The 15,700-nt window shown below is 40.0% G+C and overlaps 1 protein-coding gene and 1 long non-coding RNA gene across 2 annotated transcripts; one reads left to right on the top strand and one right to left on the bottom strand.

Annotated features, from left to right (window-relative positions):
* The first annotated feature begins 2,563 nt into the window (after positions 1 to 2,563).
* On the top strand, positions 2,564 to 10,044 carry ndfip2 (Nedd4 family interacting protein 2). The gene is given in 9 exon segments (XM_032556777.1): positions 2,564 to 2,779; positions 6,271 to 6,381; positions 6,383 to 6,473; positions 6,689 to 6,819; positions 7,344 to 7,431; positions 7,531 to 7,655; positions 7,740 to 7,806; positions 7,896 to 8,001; positions 8,118 to 10,044. Coding segments are annotated over 8 exon segments (744 nt in total). The 5' UTR covers positions 2,564 to 2,752; the 3' UTR covers positions 8,000 to 8,001; positions 8,118 to 10,044.
* On the bottom strand, positions 9,597 to 13,105 carry LOC116716037 (uncharacterized). Its single transcript, XR_004338373.1, has 2 exons — positions 12,742 to 13,105; positions 9,597 to 11,167 (listed from the first exon to the last, which is right to left on the bottom strand). It is a non-coding gene; the product is annotated as an uncharacterized LOC116716037 (long non-coding RNA).
* Between the last annotated feature and the right edge of the window lie 2,595 nt (positions 13,106 to 15,700).

Raw genomic sequence — 15,700 nt, 5'->3', positions numbered from 1 at the left:
GTGGAATCCTAATTGCTCCCAAAAGGGTAAAACACCACAAGATGGGAGATACTTTGTTTTTCATTCTTATATTTTTTTTTCTCGCCTCTTTCTCTTCCTCCGTCACTTTCCGACTCAGCATGACCCGCTTAATTGAAACATGTACTACAGTAATCCCTTTCTTAGTGAATGGGATTAATGTTTGATTCAAGAAGAGCCTTTTATCGATACCTCACTGTGCATAGGGCGACTTCAGCCAGCTTTTTCTCAGACTGAAGGAGGAGGGGCGAGAGCATTAATGCGATAGACAGGAAAGATAGGAGTGGAAAGAGCTGGCTGTATTTTAGATCTTAAAAGGGTGAATTTATCAGCAATGCAGCAAAGCGAGTGAGTCACCGAGGTTAAAGATAATAAAGACGGCATCTAAGAAATGCATTAGTGGTGGGACCAACTTGTGTTTTCCTCCAACCTGTCCTTCAGTTGCTATTTAGCTGTTGTTCTCAAAGTACTTTCAGGATGGACAGAGTGGTAAAAACACATGCCTTAGATTGTTTCTCAAGCTTTTCAGTGTTCAGCCTTTAAACTCGAGCGTTTCAATTTATAAAGGTTCCATTATGCTCTGATCCACTGCAATGCTGATCCAGGATTATCCCAGAAGCAACAACACATGACGGAATAAACATTTCAGACGAGGTAAAGAAACAAACTTGGTTAAGGGTATCAACATATGAGCATGTTGCATTTTTCTAAACTGTTCACATTGTTCTTAAAGACACGTTTGCGAAAACTGTACGACATCTTTGGTCTTTCTCTGCAGGAATGCAGTGATTTACACCATAAGGAGTCCTGCACCAGCGTTTCCTTCTGTGTGGGTGTTGAATTTAGTGAAAAACTCAAATAACTTTTGATCTCAGTGAACAGCTTTTCAAATAATTAATTTAAATACAAAACATGTGCCCCACCGGCTGACAGAGTCACGATTAAGAGCTTTCTTAGATGTGAAGTTTCAGCCTTTCTACATGCTTTTCATCATGCAAAGAAAAAGGGCCATCATAATGCTTTAAATTAGGTATGAATGCATCTATATTTTTCTATGCAAATAACTATGCAGTGGTTGAAAAAAATGTTATATATTTTTTTCATCACAGCAGGCATTGTGGAAAAGTGATTACAGCAGCTGAGGGGTGAGACAGAACTTTGGCTCCACCTACTGGTTTCAGTTGTGCTAAATATTTTGCGGGCGTTGACGTCATTGCTCTGCGGAAATCCGTCATCAAAACCTCAAGCGGTAAGTTAACTAGAGTCGAACAAGCACTCGGGCGAATTTCCTTCAAAATAATAATAATAATAAGGACTAGAATATAAATGATTTTTCCTTCAAAAAGGTTTTTGCTGTATTTAAAACTCACTCTTTCTACAATGAAATTATAATAGAATCAAATGTAACCTGAACCTGACTTAAGGCGTTCAGCTTATCATTGTTATTAATTGAAAACATTATTTTTCAAAGATGTCTCAGGAAAATAGTACAAGCACTATGGCCTATTAACCATTATTCAATAGTTAATAGTGACACTCAGTGACTAAAGCATACATAAATATGTTATTGCTTTTGAGCGCACATTTACCATGGAGACCAGCCCAAAGTCCTTATATCTCAAACCTCGCGCATAATACTGATACAATACTCTATAAGTACATTTTTAAAAAGCATACACACTCACCAGTGCTGTTCATACGCTGCGAAAGCACTGTAGTAATCTTCCGAAGATCCCACGCCACATGGCTACAGTAGGAAACCTGCGCACTCTCAGGAACCGGCCATATTCCCCAGGTGTCGCACCTGCAGCTGACTGAGCTTCATCCTGTCAGTGTAAGAACATCGTTCTTACATTGTGGTGATTCCGCAAATATGTTATTTTTGGCTGAAGGGTCCTCAGCCCACTTACCATCATTAATTGAAAGTGTTCTGTGAAAAAAAAAAATCCGTGTTTTTTTCGGTTTCATTATTTAGGCGAAAGCTAATAAACGAGCACAACATGAAAGAGTCGCACGCATTATTATAGACCCCCCGACTCATGTCACATGACTTCTGCTAGTTTGTTTTAATCGCCTATAAGGGCACAATTGTTTTACTGGTGTATTTTTGAAATTTGTACACTACATGCATAAAACAGGTCAGGCTCAGGTCCTACGTCACAAGAGAAACCCCACACTACACAACCGTCTGCTTCAACCTGTTAAAACCGCTTTGTTTTGTGTGTTCCTGCAGCTATTTAATTACGCACATCTTGTATACAGTTTTATTACAAACAAAGAATTTATTTCTGTTCATTTTAGTGATAAAACAACAAAATCTAACTTCTCGTAAAATGTTTACGCAATTATTTTCTGTCTTATGTCCCTGCAGGCACACGAAACAGCATTTCTGAATAAAAAAAATATAAGTTTTGAACAGAGTCACTAAAATAAGTTACCTTTCCGTTGCAATTTATATGTTTTGTATGGCGACCGTGTTTTATTGTGAAACATCAAACCGGATGTTGTTAAATTGAATAGTGACTTCCTCTGGCAGCTTGACGCGCTACTGACTGGAGTATTTTTCCAAGCGAGTGCGTCGAGGGTGCAGCCATTTCTCGCTCTGCTTTCAGCTCTTCTCGCATTTGTTCAGACTCGAGTCTCTCTCCGTGACAGAAACCGCCTGAGTAAAGGCAGGTCAGATTCCCCTCTTTGTTTGCTGAGCTGGTTTCCTCGCCAGCTGAACCACGTCGGGATGGACCCAGCAAGCCGTTACCAAGTGGTGAGTTGTTAGCGGATCAGAACAGTTTTATTAAATCGGCCTAACAACAAACAAGGCCTTGCGGAAACTACAGCATGAAATTGATAACGTGATGTTGTCCTTTTCTAAACGTTTCTAACAGCACTTCAACGTCATATATCCTCAAAAATATTTTACTTTTGACATAATTTGTTTCAAACTGTCGGGAAAAAAACTGTTTTAGCTAGTCTTTAACAAACCACTTCCGCATTTTCTAGGCTAACGTTACCCACTAAAATTAATTGGATATATCTTTTGAGCTCTGATACATTTCTCAAAAGTTTAACGTGATGTTTTGTTAGTTTTGTTTATGGTTAAAACACGGAACCATGTAGCTATCTCAAAGTTAGCTTTGCGGTTTAGGATGCTAACTAATTAGCATGCTAGCTAAAATGTAATTTCTGGAGCTTCCGAGAAGAGGCGATAAGGTCTTAAAATGGTTAACGCGTTATGTACTATGAACCACAGAGAACTATTTGATAAGGTACAGGGTTATTTTTCAGTTCTCTTCTACTTTCATAAAAAAAGTGAGGTGGGGGTAACCAGGTTATTTGAAAACCTTTGGTTAGGTGCCCTAGTGTCACTTTAAATGAGGTTTACCTTGTAAACCGCAGTGTCTTGCTTTGAAATTACACGGTGCAGATGTCAAAATGCATCAAGAAATGCACCGATCAGGCTTTTGACCTGCAGTTGTTGTTTTTTTTTTCTTCTGTTATTCTGTGAAGTTTGAAGCTTACAAAGCGACTAATCACCCAACAAAAGCTACGCTCAGATGCTTAAAAGCACAGCTTTTAGTGGAAGTAAATTGCAACAAGTTCAAGTTGTTGCTGAATATATTCATAAGATGTAGCAACTTCATCAAATCTCTTTTGGAGTTTGCAAATAAGAATGGAAACAAAGCTACAAAAGCTACTATGCAGAAAATGCACTTGATATTAACTATCTTTATAGTGGATATCATCTATATCTATACTCTTACACAGAGGTGGACGTGTATAGAAAATAATTATGGACTTATTATTGGAGCTGGAACTAATGCCCACACTTCAAAGACGATTTCAAATGTCAAACGGAGACGTTTTGTTTTCGTGTCCGGATACCTGCAGTCGTGCATGTGGGTGTTTGGACTGATAATCCGTGCAGATTCCGGTGTGACCCCTGTAGCGAGGACGCGCTCTAACGTTTCATGACCAAACAAAGCCAGGGGGTTGCAACAGCCTCTCGTATTCCAGGAATAATGCAACAAAAACGCTCGTCGGATTGTGTTTTGTTGGGGTTCAGTTGTACTCCTCACCACATCCCGTCCCTCCTGTTAAGTCTTTGTTCGGTTTCAGTTGGATTTAGACACACGAGGAGGCTTGTGGCTATGCTGTTTAATATCTTATGTAACCCCCCGCCCCCTCGTCCCAACATAAGGCTTTGTCCTTGATTCCCAGCCAGACGTTGGCCGATCATTCACTCGCCGATTAATGGAATTATGTCTGAAAATAAATATTTCTACGTATTTACTCACTGAAGAAGTAAATCATGAGAGTTCTTTTTTTTTTTTTGTCTTTTTTTTTTTCAACGTGACTGCATTTTTTTTTTTAAAAGCTGCTTGGATATTAGTCACAGCTGTGATAAAAATGGTGCTTCCCCAATATGCAGAGGTGGTAAACCACAAGCTTGCCGTTCGTTACTTTGTGGAAAGACTTCAAAATGGAGAATTCACCTCTTTAATCGTTTTTCCTGTCACGCCATCAAGATTCTGGTTGAAACTTCAGCACTTAAAGTGACAACTTAAAGACTTCCCAGAACTCTCTGAGGTTTCACTCGACGTAGGAATTTGACGACTTGACAGGGCCGGACCGGTTCGGCCGCTTTCGTTTTTCCGGAGTGGCGACAGCAAGAGGTGGAGGTGTGTGTCAGCGTGATTCACTGGCGACGGAGGAGGCGAGACGCGGGCGGCTGGAGAGGGCGCCGACCTTGGCTCAGGACTCTGCTCCCTGAGCGCCCTTCTAGTTAATCTTTGGTTTATATCAGCAGTTTATTTTGCGATTATCTGCGGCTTGAAATGACGTCGGCGCCGTCCTCAGAGCCAGATGCGAGTCGACCAGCGGCAATGATAATCTTTAGCCTCTATTGTGGAGCAGCTGGAAAGCAAAATGAGGTGATTCGTCAAAAGGTTTGCCGACTGTTAGATGCAGAAACCTTTTCCCCCCCTGGAGTAGTTTGGTAATCTCCCTCCTGGTTGTTGACCTTCCAGATTCTCATAACACCCCGGACGCCTCTCTGTAATTTCAGAAGGCGTTTGGCTCTCGCCTCTGACAAAAAATTAATAGACTCAAGTCAGCAGATGACTCTTGGACGCAGAAGCAAACTTCATTCACTGATTAGCTTCATGCGGATCAGTTTCCGTCGTACCTGCATTTCTGGGGACGAACATTCTGTTCCGGATGAATGTGAAGCAGCATTTCTCTTGAACTAATTTATTTTTTTTTATTTTTGGAAAAAGAAATCTTGCCTAAACATGTGCAAAGTCGTGTTAAAAATGTAAACAAAGCTTTTATTTCATATTTTTAAAATGAGTTTTTGAGTTAAAAAGACCGTTAGTCTTGATTGTGTTAAAAGGAAGTACAGTGTATTTCTCTGTAATGTCATTAATCAAAAGAAAAATAAATGTAAGTGGCTGAAAACAGAATATCTAGACCAAGGGTGTTCAAAGTGTGGCCCGTGGGCCATTTGTGGACTTTGACATGATCTTGTTTGGCCCCTGTATAAGTCAGTTTTCCAACAAAGCAGAAAACAATTGATTCCGCCCAATTTTTTAAAAAAAATTTATATGTTTTTTTTAAATAATATTTTTAAATAAAACAGTGTGACACACTTTTTGTTTATTGGATCTGGCAGTTATGATATACTGATTTTATTTTAAAAAATTGTTTATTGTTGAGCGGGTCGAACTGAAAAAAACCCCCACGGTGGACAAATATTTGCAATTTTATTTTAATACATTTTGTGGCCTGCCTGGAGTTTAAATTTGCATGTTTTGGCCCTCAAAGTTAAAATTTCAAACGCCACTGATTGGGGTTTGTTTTGAAGCCACAGACAAGGCCACTTGCAGCTTAGTAGAATATACGGAGTTTATAGAATCACAATATAATTTTAAAATAAATAATAAAAAGAAAAAAAAAACATGATCCCAACCGCAGCTGCAAGTCTGTAACAGGATGTTAGGATCAGGGTGTTTATAAGAACCAAAGTCCAGAACAATAACCTGATTCAGCTCTGTAATGTAAAAACCAAATTGTTGCCTCCAGGCGGCTGCTGACGAGTTAAACAGTCCCATGTTGTTGCTAAAATACTAAATGGTGCTGCGTTGCTAAGTCCACCAAGCATCCCGGCGACGAGCGAGGGTCGCCCCCCTGGAGCAGCTGCAGATGATCAGATGACGACTCGCGCCTACGACTCTAAAACCTCGTCTTCTTTTGCAGTTGCACAATGAGGAAGATTCTTCAGAGACTTCCAGCGTAGAGCAGCAGCCCTGCACCTCTGCATCAGCCAGAGCCGACGCGTCCGGCCCGGACCAGAGGGAGGCTCAGGCCTGGCGCGGCTCCGGCCCCATCAGCGGGGGAGGCTGACGCGCCCCCGCCTCCCTACGCCTCCATCGACCTGGGGGCGACCGCCGCGGCACCTGGTACCGCTTTTCCATTCTACCTTAGTGCTCCTCTAAATGTCTTCCCAGGTTGTGTGTTTTCAGCTTACAGAGGGTTTAATCTTTTGCGGTGTTCTGACCGTTGAGTCACGCCAATTTCTTCCACCGCCTCAGCACTTTATCGTGGTTTCAGGCTCTGCACGTGGTTCCCTCTGTTTTTATTAACCCAGGCTTCTCGTCATCTGCTGTTTTCACAGAATCCAGCTTCCAAGGCGACTTCCCTGTTCCTCCACCCTACAGCGTCGCCACGTCACTACCAACCTATGATGAAGCAGAGAAGGCTAAAGCAGCCGCCCTGGCTGCCTCCGCCGTGGAGGTGTTGCCCCGGGTAACAAGCCACACACAGACCTTCTAGTCACTGTTTGCTTTCAAGATATTTGAGGGAAACATTCCTCGAACTAAGACAAACTGCAAACAAGACTTTTGTTGTTGTTGTTGTTGTTGTTCTTACAAAGTTCAGGATAGTATTAGGGTTATACTACATACTAAGTCTTGTAATATTGACTTTTTTTTCTCATAATTTTGTGACTTTATTGGTGTCATTTTATGACACTATTCTTGTAATTTTACTTAATTGTTTTTAGCATGGCCCTAACACTCTGTCATACAAGATATTATTTTAAGAACTAAATAATATGAAATTAAACACCATATCCCTGACAGACACACTTTGTGGAGTGTTAGCAGACTGAAATGGGGTCAAAGAGAGCGAAGAAGGGCAAACATGTTTTCGCAATGCATCTATTGATTTCTTTACATTTTTTTTAGCGGGGGCACTTTCTGTGTCAAATTTTCTCTCCCGTGTGCCTGAAGTTTATTTATTTATTTTTTTATTTTGTTTGTTTCCAAAAGGACGATGACTTCCCCCCGAGGGATGACTTCAGCGACGCTGATCAGCTCCGAGTCGGGAATGACGGGATCTTCATGTTGGCCTTTTTCAGTGAGTTTTCCATGGAAACGAACAAACAAAACAAAACAGAAAAAAAAACCGTAAACTCTTTGCTACAACAGAGCACCAATGGTGTGTTTATGCCTCCAGTGGCCTTTCTCTTCAACTGGATTGGCTTCTGTCTGTCGTTCTGTCTGACCAATACCATCGCTGGACGCTACGGCGCCATCTGCGGCTTCGGCCTCTCGCTCATTAAATGGATCCTCATCGTCAGGGTATGTTAAACTCAAAATAAGTTTTTATTGATTCATTTTTTTGAAGTTGTTGAATGTGTTTTGAGCTTTTCTCGGTTTGTACAGTTCTCAGACTACTTCACTGGCTACTTTAACGGCCAGTACTGGCTCTGGTGGATCTTCCTGTTGCTAGGTCAGTATTTTCATCGTCTCAGTCGAGGGTAACGATGAAAAAGCAGATGGGGGGGGAAAAAAAAACCCTAACTAATTCTCTCTATTCAGGCCTCCTGCTGTTCTTCAGAGGATTTGTGAACTACCTGAAAGTACGCAACATGTCAGAAAACATGGCCACGTCGCACCGAACACGCCTCTTCTTCCTATACTGAAAGTAAGCCTAGAGAAGGAAAAGCAAATCTGCCACTTTTGTTTGACTCAAGTGCGCTCTCTGCTGGATTAAAAGACAAACTACAGCACTGATGTGTCAGTGGTGCTCTCTTGCTCCAGGTTTCCACGCCGCCAGCATTCCTTTCCAGCGCAGTTCCTTCCCTTGCCCTCGAATGACCTGACAGAGGAGCCCGGCAGCGACGAGAGGAAGCGGGGAAGGAATGGAGAAAGTATTACCAGTTTAATCCATCTTTTCTAGAACAATTCGACCCACTCTAAAGAAAGTCTGCGCTTCTGAACTGAGCCAAACAAAAAAACAAGATGAATTTTCATTCTCTCCTCCAAATCTGCCTTTTTTGCTTTCGTCGGGCTTATTTGTCGTGTTTCACGAAGCACAATGGGGGGAAAACAGTCTAGCAAAAATTAAGGAATTTATTCAAACGAATTTAATCTGTCAATTTAGTTTTGCATATTCAGTGTTAACAGGAGTTCCTTTTGTCCTCGGAAGCGTATCTCTGTTGTCCACAGAAAAGGTGGGTATCGAACAGTCTGAACTAGTCTTACTTTAACTGTGATGTAGCATTGTTTTATAGTAAAACCAATCCAGAGTTGTGGAGCCCGGAATGCACCATCTGAAACGAGAACAATTTGGATAAACAGGGCTGCAGTTTTCAAACCTTTTAAGACTTCTTCACTTTAAAGTAGATTCAGGTTCTAAAACTTTAGGACTTGATGATTTCACAGCATACGCCAAGTTAATCTCAACTCTTAACGCTTCAAAACACTCTTTTTGTCTCCGAACTCATCCATACTTTTGTTCTTGAGAACAAGCAAGCTAAAAAAGAGCTAATCAATGATGTATATTTTTGGATAAAACAGTGTTTGAAACTGCACAAGGTCTCATCAGGTCAGCTGCGACCCCTCGTTCTGGTGCTGTGGATGGGGAAGCGTGTTCACGCACAGTGCTTTTTTTTTTTTTTTTTTTTTTCCCCCACGCCCTTTGGTATTGTTTTAAAAACGCTCTTTGGAGTGCAAGAGTCTTATGCAATTTAGCTGTAATGAATTTTAGTTATCGTGGCTGTAAGGTTGTGCGTCTTCGAAGTAGATTTAGTCGATTCGTTTAACCGCCGCAGGCCGGTCCGCTTAAAAGAAGGAGAACGTCGCGAAGAAACGCCGAGCAGACTTGTTCTGCGTGACGCAGACGGATCTCGCTTCTAGATTCGGTTTGGGTGTTTGTAACGTTTTCTTTCCTGTTTTGAGTTGAGACGAGGCGCGGCTTCGTTTAATGAAAGAACAGCAGCAGGTGTTGAGGTGACCCACGAGCGGGACGGCGATGAAGTCGAGGGTTGGCGTACGGTCGTGTTTGACTGGCGCCTGAGAAGATGACATGGAACCTCATTAGAACGAGAATAAAGTTTAGTTTGTTTTTTTTCTGTCATTAAATGAAATGAAACATGTATATACGAGCTTATGCCATTTTATAATATTTGCACTTTGAAGTTCTGATGTTCAAGAAGATTTGTGAATCTACTTAACTTGATGTGGGGGTAGAAAAAGTACATTGCATCTTAGCCATCCAAGTTTTTGTTGTTTTTTTAAAAACTGGAATTCTTAATCATCCCAAAAGGATAATCTCCCTTTTGCACTTTTTATTTGTCAAAAATAATATTTATGTGTCTTGTTTCATTGCTTTTAACCTGAACTGTGACAGCTTGAGAATTGCCAAACCTTTTTTTTTTTTTGTTTTCAAAAATTTACTGATCATATCTTAATCCAGCCTCTTTCAACAATATCAAGGTTTTTCAGTAAATTAGAGCTCTACTGCATGATTTACCCACCTGAACTAGTTTGGCTGGGTAACATTAGAATTAATCTACAAATCCATGTTTGTCTTTGTAAATATGGTAAGTAAGGGGTGTTATTTCTCTGAGGCGAGACTCAGAAAATCATCTCAAGCAGTCGGTATGCATTTACTATTACTGGAAATAAAATGACAGCTCTTGCAAAAAAAAAAACATGCCAATAAAGTTCAAAAGCCTGCCACTGATATGTGTTTTAATTATGTTTGTACAAATCTGAAAGTCATTGCACCTTTTTATATTCTGTTTTTGCGGTCAAACTCAGACATTTGGTTCTGGGGAGATGTTTCTGATGAGTATGTTGCTGACCTTTTTGAATCACAGACTACGTTTTCTGACGACTATTTCCAGCAGGACAATATGAAACGTTTGTTTGTCGGAAGAAGTTGAGGGAATCAAAAATACACATCTTAAAACGAGCAGAAGATGGCTCTCGACGCCGGTCAGTGTTTTAACTTCAGGGTAGACTGAAATAGAACTTGGCGAACTGTGGAACGCTGCATCTTCAACCTGATTGTAACAGGATTCATGATTCAAAGTCTAGTCAGAGTTGTAGGCGATTTGTTTGGCTAATCTCACCGTATTGCTACTGTAGGACGAAACATGAAGACCAAAAACTTTCCATTTTCTTGTAAGTCATATCCAAGCTTCTGTATTTCTTAAATATCCTCCACAATGGCCACCCACTCATCCAAATCTAGTCCCCTCTTCCTGATGAGTAAAACGAGATATGTGTCCAGTCTTGAGTTATTTGGTGTCTTACCCAAGTATTTGCTACATAGTGTAGTTAAACTCTTAAGTGAACAGGATCAGGTTTCTTTTTTTTTTCTACCCTCAACTAAACAAAACTATAAAGAGATAAGCACAGAATATGTGGTGGTAGTTGGTTTCCTTGTCTTGTCATCCTGTAGAAATCTTTTTTGAGAGTGATAAGTAATGCCTTCAGGTTTTAAAGTTCGTGTTTTGTCTCTTTATTGTTATTGTTGCAGAATGACCTGTCTTCACCACTAGATGGAGTCAGAGATCACTTTTACTCACTTCCGACGCGTTAGTGAATTTGTTCTTCCTGAAAGCTTTATTCTGGTACAAACATATCCCCCTTTTATGCACGTCTTTGAAAACACTTCAGAGACCAAGTTGGTGGACAGTATTGAAAATATGCTCTCCTTTTTTTTTGTTTGTTTAATTTTTAGTGCGTCCCAACAACTGATCCCAGTAGGGCTCCATTTAGGGCCACTCCTTGGTGCCTGTTGCTGTTAGGTCACTGTACTTGAGGACACCTATTATCGCTGCTGCCTGCCCTGTAGACACCTACATGTTTGGTGGTTTTGTGGGGAGAAAGGAGGGAAGAACATAAAAAAAAAAGCTTAGTGAAGAAACAGGTATAGCAGTGACATTTTAAGCAGCAATGTTATTATTGATTGCAATTCTACGAGTGGCTGCTTTACAGTGTTGATTTTGTTAATGAGTATAAAACTTTAGTCGACTCCACTTTTTTCATGACAATGAGACGATGACAGAAATAACAGCTCTTTGATTTAAGACGCGACGAGACAAAACTAGATGACAATGTTAGTGTATGACATTTCTGCCTATTAATGTAATCTGTCAATAAGCAGCTAAAAAGTAATATGTTGCTGAATCTTTCATTTTTCTGACCTTGAAAGCAAGGTCAGAAAAATGGATATTTAATTAGAAAAAAAAAAGTTGCATCTGTTTTGTATGTACTGCATATTCAAACAATAACATTATTCCATAATTGATTTTAAAAACATGATTCATTTGGTTAATTCAAGGGAATTGTTGAAAAAGTATTTACATTTGCATATTTTGTGGACTAAAATGGCTGGAGATTTAGCTGACTGGAAATTTTATGATCATTTACTAAAACGAAACCAATTCTGATGACTAAATTCCGACCAAAACGAACTATTTAAGTCAAAATTAACACTGCTGGTTCAAGCAGAATTTACCTTCCACCACAAGAGGGCAATAGTCACACACTTTCATTTCCCATAGTAGGTTCAGTTCAAACATACTTTATTAATCAAAAGCTAAACTAAATGCAACTCCTATCCAAGTATCTTTACTGAGTCGCTGTGGGCTGGAAGGATCTCCGACAGCAGTTGGTGCTGCAGTGACATTGAAGAGGCCTCTGACTGCAGACTTCTGCTGTAGACTAATCTTAAATCTGTCATTACTTGCTAACTGGAGTGATATTTCAATCGAGGACAAATGAGTGTGTTAAGTCATTTAAGGCTGAACAACTTGCATGATTTTGTAGTCTTTATAATCTATCAAGAATATAGGTCAGATCATGACGACGCAAAATGGCGGTAGTAGAGGATGACTAGATTTGAAGTCCTCAGCCTTTCACTTGTGTTTCATTCCAAAGGACATAAAACTTTTGACCAGGACATGTTTGTCTTGCCCATATTGACATCCTGGACTTGAGGAAAACCAGAACATAGGAAAATTAAATAAATCAATCAGACTTTCATTCCTGCAATGACTGGATGAAAGCTACTGATTTTCTGTAAAATGCTGACACTGCTCTGATGTTGATCTTGATGATGATCTTTCCGGTTTGAACTACAAAGCTCTATTTGATACCTGTAAGGACTTTTTATTTTATTTTAAAAATATACTTTAATACACCTGATAGCAGACATCAAAGCTTGGAGGGACAAAAGTATGTTATTTAAACATTAGAAAATGTTTGGATCTTGAAGAAAAAAGACAGAAAAGTCCATTCACATAGCTCTCCTGCCCCCCGGCCCCATTCTAGCCTCTCTTTTTTTTTTGAGGGCCTTAATGGCGGGCCCATTTACATAACTCTTCCGGTTTGCAGACATTCCCCAACGAAGTTCTCTCCTCCTACTGACCTCATTCCTCTTCGCGCTCCCAAGCTTCCCCCCGCTCTATCCGAGGTCATCTCGTCTTCGTTCTGACCAGGTGGGACCCTTTGAGGAGGGCCCAGAGCGAACCCTGACATGCGCAGAGAAAAAAAAAAGAAAAGAAATGCAGGGAACTGCGCCGACAGTTTCTGTCAGCAGCATATCTGCGGCCCTCAGCTGCTCAGCCTGTCCATGTGTGAGCTTTTCTGTGTTTGTGGAATTCTGCTAGTCGTCAAAGGCAGACAGGGGTCATGTTTTATTGGCAGACGTTTCTGCCTTCTATTTTTGTACATTTGTGCTTAAAGTGTTGATTTCATTGCTAGGTGTGGCAACAACACAAGAAACCACATGTTAACTCGGTTATGTTGTAAGACTAACTTGTTCGTCGGCGGTTTTAAAATACAATCTAGCTGTTCAGTCTTTCTAAAAAGTTCCTCAGTAGCTCCGTTTCCATTATAAATATTGATATTGACTTTGATATTCCACTAAACACAACTTTACAATTGTGGGGGTTTTTACCCCTTGAACATCAAGCCTCTTCTTTGGAGAGTTCTGGAAAATGACACCCCCAACATGAGTCCCATATATCTCAGGAACTACAAGATGCATTTGGACTGGTTCGGGTATCAAAACAAAGGTAATATTCCAGCGAATACTTTAGAGGTCTAAAAATCGACATTTGTGTTACTGAGTAGGAACAAATACATATGGCCACACAGTGAAAAAATAAATAGATGGAATACATGACTTAATGTGGATTTTCCTTGATAGCATGCAGTTGAAATCCAGAACCTCTATCAATTCACAGCACAGGTTCTGTCCACTTTCTGTACCAAATTTCATTAAAAATAAATGAAGCATAGACGTTTTGGAAAGGTATTGGTTGATAAAATTCCATGCGAACATTCCAGATGTGACATTTTTGGACATTTTGGCACCATGTATGCAATTACAATTTTCTCTCTTTTTTTTTTTTTTTTTACCCAACTTATATCTTGCTATAAATATTCTTTGTAATTAATAACAATGGTTTTTGAAAACATTACAAGAATGAAGTACACATCAACTATGTTGGTCAACGTTGCCTTTTATTTTGGCCATTGAAGACAAATATTCTCCTCTGATGCGCGACCAAATGGCCTACAACAAGCCATGAGGCAGCACGGCTCAGCGCGCTTTTATTTTGAAACCCGACACGCAAAATGAAGCAGTCACGTGGTTTTCACCGCGTTGAAGCGGCGCTTCATCTGACACGCCCCCTTTTTACTCGGTACACGCCTCCAAGCCTGGCTTCAGATGTCCCATCTCCAGGTAGAACTAAATTTATGTTTCTAGCTTCATGAAATAAGCTGTTTTTTTTTTTTTTGGCTGCTGGTTCAGTGAGTTTTGCACATGTGGTCATTCTGGTATTGTTGGAAACAGCAGAGGTTGGGTTTTAATCTGATTGGTAGTTTGTGTGGGTAAGACAGTGTTGCTGCGTGTTTACCAAGTGTGACTCTAATTAGCAGCTAATTAGAGTCTAATTATGTTTCTTGTCATAAAGCCTGGTGTTGTTGGGGTAGAAAATATTGTGCTTAGATTGATCTTGTTAGCAGAAGTGCTGCGGGAGCCAAATTTGGGGCTGCTTGAGCCAATGGAGAAGAAACGTGATTCATTAAAAAATAAAAAAAATGAGAGAAAAACGCAAATTGGCGTGTTTCCATTTGGTAAATTTATTTTCGGAACCATATAATTGCAGAAATTATATGGTTAATGGAAACGACACTGCGGACATCTTCATCCGCTCAAGGAGACCAAAAATGAACCAAAACACTGCAGTACCTATGCCATGCCGATAGGTGGTGCTGTAATGCCACACAGTTTCTGACAGACATAATTTTCTTCTGCAGATTCTATTTTAGACATGAAACTTTAGCAGCTACAACAGAGTATTAGGGCCATACTAAAATAAAATAAATAGATAAATAACATAAAATTACAAAAATAATAATATGACAAGTAAACTGTGAATGTTCTTGCAATCTCTGCCTCGAGAGATTTTTATGTTAACTAAAGTGTATGTTTAAATCTGAGCAACATGCACAATCTCCTCGCATTTTAAATTTGCAATGATTGTTCATTATTATTATTATTATTATTATTATTGATAGTTTATGTAAGACTAGGCTTGCATACCTATCCTGGAGGAGTTGGCCTATTTAATGTAAATAAATCTACTGACTTTCTGTTTCTACTCGGACAGAAAGTCAGTGGGTGGAAAACTTTAATGGTAACCATGTTTATCAAAGACTTGTGGCTTGATGGTTATCTGTTGAAGCTCAAAATAACCCACTGGAAAGCAACCACATATTTACAAGTATTAGTAATGATAAATTAAAAGATCTGATTGGTAACACCTATCAAGTTTCAGTTGATCATAGTCATCAATTTGCTATATTTCAACTTTAATGTTTCCATGACAGCAGGGCTGTTTTTTTTTTTTTTTTTTTAATTAAACAAAGTTAATAATCTGGTTGATTTCGGTTTGGTTTTATAACCTAGAGAGCTAAAAGGTGACTTTTGCAACAAGGATTGAAAACTTTAGCTCTTAGATCTGCAGCATGGAACCCTTCGCTGACTTGCAACAGCAGTCACCCACACGAGAGCAAAGCTTCTTAACCCTGTGGCAGTAAGAGAGGAAATATGTAATCTCTTTGGCACAAGGCAGCGCTGCTTTCAAGTGGGCAAGAAACACTGTGTTGCGGAAGAACAGAATAGCTCTGTTGTTCCGCTTTCGGCGTTCACATGCACATACACGCCTCCATTCAGGAGTCGCAACAAACAGCCGGGTCGTGAGGCGTCTTTGGTTCAGACAGGAAGAAAAGGGTTTGGAGCAACTTTTTAGGATGCATGTCTTGACATTTCACAAGTATTGGAAGTACACACAACCTACGTACATGTTGTTTAC

The sequence above is a fragment of the Xiphophorus hellerii genome, chromosome 24, assembly GCF_003331165.1.
Source record: "Xiphophorus hellerii strain 12219 chromosome 24, Xiphophorus_hellerii-4.1, whole genome shotgun sequence".
NCBI lineage: Eukaryota > Metazoa > Chordata > Actinopteri > Cyprinodontiformes > Poeciliidae > Xiphophorus > Xiphophorus hellerii.
The sequence above is the reverse complement of the archived record's forward strand: the minus strand, read 5'-3'. Positions and strand labels throughout refer to the sequence as shown.